Here is a 7446-nt window from a genome sequence, read left to right as displayed (position 1 = left end):
GGATTAAAGGTGTAAACAAGTACACACACACACACACACACACACACACACACACACACACACCAATATCAAAATCTTCTTGGAAGAAACTAGATATCCTGGAAAGAAATTCTGAAACACGTTACAACATGGAGGAACCCTGCAGGGCAATTGAAAAGGATGAATACTGTATGATTCTGTAAATATGAAGCACTCAGAGTCATCAGATTCAGAGACAAGCAAGAGACTGAATGTCGGTTGTCAGTGGTCTCGGGAGGCACTAATGAAGAGCTGCTGTTTGATGGGGCTTTCTGGATGTGTGATCGTGATGTTTGTAAAATGGCCTTCTCTGTGGATTTTTGTCTCATGTAGCTTGAGCTGACCTTGAACTCTCTACGTAGCTGAGGATGATCTTGAACTTGTGATCCCTCAGTCAAACATCCAGAGTGCATGAGTGGACCACCATTTCATGCTTGTTTGCTTTGGGCCAGAGTCTTGCTGTACAGCCTAAGCTGAGCTAATCCCCCTGCTTAAATCTTCTTAGTGTTATTACAGGCTTGCATCGCCATACCTGGTTTAATGTGATTATGCTATTTGGTTTTGGAGATTGGATCTTGCAGAGCAGCCCTAGCTGTACTAATATACCACTGCAGGTCCAGGTTGGCCTCGAATTCACAGCAGTCCTCTTGCCTTAGACTCTTGAGTATTGGTGTTACAAGCATGCAATCCTATGTGGGACTTAATAACGATGAACTATACTTTTTTTTTTTTTTTTTTAATGATACAGGGTTTCTCTGTATAGCCCAGCTGGCATCAAACTCACAGAGATCCACCTGCCTGTCTCCAGAGTACTGAAATTGAAGGAATACATAACAACTGCCTGGCCAACTATATATTTTAAAAAGGTCAAGGTGGTATTTTTTTTTTTTTTTTAGTTTTTCAAGACAGGGTTTCTCTTTGTAGCCCTGGCTGTCCTGGAACTCACCTTGTAGACCAGGCTGGCCTTGAACTCAGAAATCTGCCTGCCTCTGCCTCCCAAGTGCTGGAATTAGAGGCATGCTCCACCACTGCCCAGCTCAAGGTGGTGAATCTTATATTAGAGCTCACATAATTTAAAAAAACAATACAAAGGATGGGCCACTGGTGATGCGGCTTGGTGATGGAGCCTTTGTGTAGCCTGAGCACTGGGCTTGACCTGAGGCATTCCAATACACAAACAAAAAAGAAAGCAACAGGTCACTGTGTCTTTTGAATAAAAATGAAATTAGTTACAAAATTTCCCTAATTATCCAGCATCGGAAGCTTAACAAGAGAAATAAATCTAGTTAAAGCCAGAAACCCAAGGGCTAGAGATAGGGCTCAGGGGTTGAAAGCACATACTGCACACAGGAAGGACTGGAGTTCAGGTCCCAGCAATCATGTCAGGCAGAGGGAGTTATGTTACTTGCCTGTAACTTGAGCACCAGAGGATCCAGTGCCCTCTTCTAGCCTCTGTGGGCCTCTGCACTCATGTACACATATCCACACTTAGACATATATGTGTATAATTAAAAATAATATATATGTGTATAATTAAAAATAAAAGTGAATTTTTGTAAAATGCCCCTCAGTTGTAGTGTAACTGTATAACATGCATGAGGCCTTTAATTCTCAATGCCATAAATATACAAACCTGTCATATTTCTGGATCCAAGATTCTTCTATATTTTTAAATCTATCCTGATCAAATTCCAATTCCCACTGCAAGGCATTTATTTCCTATAGAAAGAGAAATATTACCTTCAAATTTAAAAAGGGGTTGCATTTCATGAAAAATTATCGGTATAAATCATTTAGAGACACTGAAGGGTGAAGTAAATCATTCAATCATACAACAGTTAAAAGAGCAAAAGACTGCTCAGAAGGTTCTATGGCATTTGTACATCAAATGGACTTCTTCAGCATTCAGAGACACTTTGCCAGAGCTCACTGAACACAGAAAAAACATTTTTAACTGTTTGGGTTCAAAATTAGCTGTACTGCTGGGCGGTGGTGGTGTACGCCTTTAATCCCAGCATTTAGGAGGCAGAGGCAGGTAGATTTCTGAGTTTGAGGCCAGCCTGGTCTACAGAGTGAGTTCCAGGACAGCCAGGGCTACACAGAGAAACCCTGTCTACAAAAATAAATAAATAAATAAATAAAAAGAAAAAAAAAGAAGAAAAACCCTGTGCCAAAAACAAACCAACAAATAAAAACCAAAAAAGGGGATGGAGAGATGGCTCAGTGGTTAAGAGCAGTGACTGCTTTTCCAGAGGTCCTAAGCTCAATTCCCAGCATCCACAAGGTGGCTCACAACCATTTGTAATTGTAATCCCAGGAGATGCAAAATGTGTGCTGGTTCTGGTGTGCTGTTGTACATGCAGACAAAATAGCAATATACATAAAATATATAAATAATAAAATCTTTAAAAACCAATCACTGTACTGTGCCCAGATTTCTTAGTGCCCAACTCTGCCCATATAGAAACCAGAAACTAAATTTACAATTGTGAGTCTTTGTCCAAATGACTCCATCAAGGGACAATAAAATTGACATAAGAAGGAGACACTGGAGCTGAAGAGATGGCTTAGAGGTTAAGAGTACTGACTGCTCTTCTAGAGGTCATATGTTCAATTCTGAGCAACCACATAGTGGCTCACAACCATCTGTAATGAGATCTGAGATCTGGTGCCCTCTTCTGGCCATGCAGGCAGAACACAGTAAACATAATAAATAAAATGAGAAAGAGAGAGAGAGAGAGAGAGAGAGAGAGAGAGAGAGAGAGAGAGAGAGAGAGAGAGAGAGAGAATATTTCCATTGATCCCTAATCTCATATACAGTGAGATGTTCAAAAACATGCTTATCCTGCCTGAGGCAGAGGAAGAAAAAGAGAAGAAAAATGGGGCGGTGGTGACACACACCTTTAGTCCCAGCACTTGGGAGGCAGAGGCAGGCGGATTTCTGAGTTCGAGGCCAGCCTGGTCTACAGAGTGAGTTCCAAGACAGCCAGGGCTACACAGAGAAACCCTGTCTCGAAAAACAAAAACAAACAAACAAAGAACCAAAAACTTTCATTGGCTGACCTGCTACCAGACCAGGGAAATAAGGGAACCATACTTTACCCGTGTGACGATCTGTTTTAAAATATAAGTGCCCAAAGGGAAAACCATCAAAGACTCAAGCACCCCTTACGGAGAGTGCCATGAGTGGCACACCCATTACGGTGGCGAGCCTAAGAAAATCATGTTTAAATATCCAAATGGTCGCATCGATGCTAACAGTTGCAAATACCTTCTCCAAAGATCTCTTTTGTTCTATAGTTTTTTGAAGCATTGTCTGCGTGTGGCTTGTGGCTTTGCCAAGCATTGCCTATGAAAAAATAAAAACAGCATCAGTAAAATCAGTCAGTAATATTTGTTTTCTTTTTGTGTTTTGTTTGTTTTGAGACAGAGTTTATCTGTGCCTCAAACTCAAGGGATCCAGCCTCCCAAGTGCTGAGAGTAAAGGCTACCACTGCCCTGCTAAAATTCAGTTTTAAAACATTCCTACTTGCACATGTTAACATTTGTACATGTGCAAATACACATTTCATTTTTTAAAGATCTATTTTACTTTCAATAGGTGTACTTCTGTGAGTCTGTGTGCATGTGCGCAGGTGCCTGAGGAAGATAGAAGGGGATGTCAGATCTCTTGGAGCAGGAATTACAGGCACCTTGTGAGATACCTGACCTGGGTGCTGGGAACCAAACTTGGGCCCTGTGCAAAAACAGAATGTACTGCCAACTGTTGAGCCATCTCTCCAGCCCCACACTTAATTTAAGATAACAGCTTATGCCATGCAGTGGTGGCACACTCCTTTAATCTCAGCACTTGGGAGGCAGAGGCAGGCAGATTTCTGAGTTTGAGGCAGATTTCTGATTTCAGAGTTTCTGAGTACAGAGTGAGTTCCAGGACAGCCAGGGCTATACAGAGAAACCCTGTCTCAGAAAAACCAAAAAAAAAAAAAAAAAAAAAAAAAAAAAAAAAAAAAAAAAAAAAATCTGTATCTCAAAAACCCAGCAATATTAAACACTGATATTTCTTTTTTTCTAAAGATTTATTTATTTATTATATGTAAGTACACTGTAGCTGTCTTCAGACACACCAGAATAGGGCATCAGATCTCATTACAGATGGTTGTTAGCCACCATGTGGTTGCTAGGATTTGAACTCAGGACCTTTGGAAGAGTAGTCAGTGCTCTTAACCGCTGAGCCATCTTACCAGCCTCCAAACACTGATATTTCTATTTTACAAGGTAAAAACATCACTAATTACTGTTGGTTGCTGGTTTTGGAGTGTGTTGGGGTGTCTTGTGTCTTGTTTCCAAAACAGTGTTTCAGGATGTAGCCTGGTCTTGAACTCTTGATCCTCCTGCAACTGTCTCCTGAGTGCAGGGATTACAATACCACTTATTATTAGAATACACTAAGTGATGAATTTTTAGAAGTAAATTCTTACCATGCTTTGAAGGATTTTCAGTGCTTCCTCTTTACCTTCAAGTTGTCTTTGAGAAGCTTCAAGTTCCGTTTTTAAAATCTCTACTTCCTGAGGACAGAGATATCGTAAACTTCAATGTTTGCAAGGCATGGAACCCCTGGGATTAAAGGCATATGCCACCACTGCCCAGAGAGATAGAATTTTTTTAAAAAATTAAAATGCACAGGATAATCTAAGACAAGATGAAAATGCTCTGTTAAGGGCTAGAGAGGTGGCTCAGAGGTTAGAAGCACTGACTGCCCGGCTCAGAGGGCTTTTTAAGAGACAAGAACTGGGGCCAGTAAGACAGCTCAGAAGGGTAAGGAGCTTGCCTCTGAAAGACCCCCGTGGGGAGACCCCCACTCAAATCTCAGGAAGACGTGCACCCAAGGAATCACGAGAGACCGTCTTGATGTAAAAACATGAGGCAGTTTAATTTCGGGGCACTCCGGGCTGACTCCATACTTATCTCACGCAGGAGATAGTGGAATCGATCACGAGGCTCAAAAGTTAGGGGTTTATATAGGAAAATGGGTCTAGGGGAACAAAGGAATCAGTGTGGCTATACATTATTGGCTAGTTCAAATATTAATTATATTACGTGCAGAACAGAGTAGAAAATTCCTAAGGTTGGTGTTAATCTGAGTCAACAGAGCATCTGACCTTACACCATATCTGCCCAGACATGTAGTTTATGTCTTTTTGACCTGCTAGTTCTCAGGATGTCTAACAGACTGCTTACTCATTCCCAGGCCTATGTGGGCCAGCTTATGATGGATTCTTAGGCCCATAACTTTTCTTCCTAGTCAGCACAGGTCCAAAGCTTTAATTTTTTCCTTTCACCTCCAAGTCTGACCACTTAAATTCAATCCCTGGAACCCACAGGACAGAGCGAGAGAACTAACTCAAGCGAGTTGTTCTCTGATGTCCTGTCTGATTTGTACTGTGGCAATACATACACAAAGAAAAGAGACAGACTCCCAGCACTTGGGAGGCAGAGGCAGGTGAATTTCCTAATTTGACACCAGCCTGGTCTGCAGAGTGAGTTCCAGGACAGCCAGGGCTACACAGAGTAACCCTGTCTCGAAAAAAACCAATAAATAAATAAACAAATAAATAAAAGAGAGAGAGAGAGACAGAGACAGAGAGTCAGAGGGAGAGGAACATACACAAAGTCAGAGATAGAAAGAGAGAGAGAAAAAGAGTGAGCACACATAAGAAACAGATGAGGCCTGCTGTAAAGTATGAACTCAAGAGATAAAGGGGAGGAGGGGTCTGTTGGAAGTGCTCCTCAGTGTCATGAGGACATACCTCTAAAGCTTCATGAAGACGGCGCCTTAATTGTTCATCCGACAATTCTGAACCAGAGTCTATTGGAGGGAAAGTGAATACTTTCTTTAGTTAAGTGCCAGTCATTTAGCTGGGCATGGTGTTGTGCTCCTTAAATCCTGACACATGGGAGGCACAGGCAGGTGGATCTCTGTGAGTTTCAGGCCAAGCTGCTCTACACAGTAAATCCCAGGACAGTCAAAGCTATGTAGAGAGACCCTGTCTCAAATGGGACCCGCCCCCCAGCAAAATACAGAAGATTTGTTTACAAAATACTAAATAGTTCATCCCTGAATTGCAAAATAAAAAAATTTACTATAATTAAGAATTTAAAAATATGACCCCTTAGATATCCACAAGCTAAAAGATATGTGATTTTGAAAATATAGCTTCTAAAGAATCGTGATATGAAACTTATGTTAATGAATTGACTAATTACTACGCAAATATGTCAGAAAACATGAATGTTTAAATCAAATAAGTGGATTTTAGTAGTTAGCTTAAGTTTAATTGGTGTGGTAATAATAACACCTAGGAACTAAACTTTAACTTCTTTCTAACACCAATGACCAGCCAGATGTCTTCTGTCACCTTAATTATTTTATTAGTTTATTTATTATTATTCCCAGAACCTACATCTGCACCTGGTACCTAGTGACCCAATAACTGTTGACTGGGGCGGGGGTGGGGCGGGGCATAAAACTGTAGAACAAACAAGGGAACTGTGGTAAGCAGCTACCAGACTCACACATCTGTTAGAGCAGACTACCTACTATGCCTTGTGACTGCTGCAGTACTCAGAAATAAGAACATCAGTTCCTTTTGAACTCCACAAATTCTTTCAAGGGAATAAGATGTTGGCCAGTGAGGTGGCTCAGCAAGTAAAGGAGACTGCCACCAAGTCTAATGACTTGAGTTCTAGTCCTGGAACCCACATGGTTGAGGGTACGAATTGGCTCCCTCGAGTTGTGACATACCTTGGCATGTGATTGCATCCCCCTCCCAATTCCCCAATAAACAGATTTAATCTAAAAAAATCTTAAAGAGATAAAGATGAAAATCTATTGCTGTTATTGATTTTCCTGTGCTGGGAGAGTAAGGGCCCTGATTATATCCACAGGGGAGGGAAGATAGTCCAGTGGTCTTACCAGTGCTGCTCAGCCATCTGTAGCTGGATGCTCTGCATCCGTGAGAGCATGTATCTTGAACACCCTTATTCCTAGAATACTGGGAAACAGTTTCACTTCTTTCTTCCCCCTTTCTTGGAAATGGAGGAGGGCTTGGGTTCTTTCCATCTGACCTTTTCTTAGATGTAATCGAACACGGAACTTCATAAATACCACCAGGTTTTCTTCCAAGGCCATACCCTAGGTCACCTTCAGTCATGTCATCCTCGGTTTCCCAGATGTCCTCGGCCACACTCGATGACCTCGACACTTTGCTCATTAGCCAAATATTGTTTCTGTCATAGTTAGGGAAAACAGTGGTTAAAAAGCAGTCAGCAAGAAGAAGTCAGAGGAGAAAAAGCAAAAGGAGGAGGAAGGGGGAGGGGGCGGAGAAGGAGGAGGAAGGGAGAGGAGGAGGAGGAAAGGGGAGGAGGAGG

At 41.7% G+C, this 7446-nt stretch overlaps 1 protein-coding gene across 1 annotated transcript in view; it reads right to left on the bottom strand.

The window, feature by feature from the left end:
* Ccdc125 (coiled-coil domain containing 125) overlaps positions 1 to 7446 on the bottom strand; it is a 34937-nt gene that overhangs the window by 19137 nt on the left and 8354 nt on the right. The window contains exons 3-8 of the mRNA XM_031360094.1: positions 6992 to 7305; positions 5826 to 5884; positions 4497 to 4583; positions 3290 to 3367; positions 1652 to 1737; positions 64 to 98 (exon numbers count right to left, since the gene is read on the bottom strand). Coding sequence (XP_031215954.1) covers positions 64 to 98; positions 1652 to 1737; positions 3290 to 3367; positions 4497 to 4583; positions 5826 to 5884; positions 6992 to 7289 — 643 coding nt within the window. The 5' untranslated portion in view covers positions 7290 to 7305. The remainder of the gene's footprint in view (positions 1 to 63; positions 99 to 1651; positions 1738 to 3289; positions 3368 to 4496; positions 4584 to 5825; positions 5885 to 6991; positions 7306 to 7446) is intronic.

The sequence above is a fragment of the Mastomys coucha genome, unplaced genomic scaffold (genome assembly GCF_008632895.1).
Source record: "Mastomys coucha isolate ucsf_1 unplaced genomic scaffold, UCSF_Mcou_1 pScaffold8, whole genome shotgun sequence".
Lineage (NCBI taxonomy): Eukaryota > Metazoa > Chordata > Mammalia > Rodentia > Muridae > Mastomys > Mastomys coucha.
Note: the sequence above shows the minus strand (reverse complement) of the source record. Positions and strands in the feature narration are given on the sequence as shown.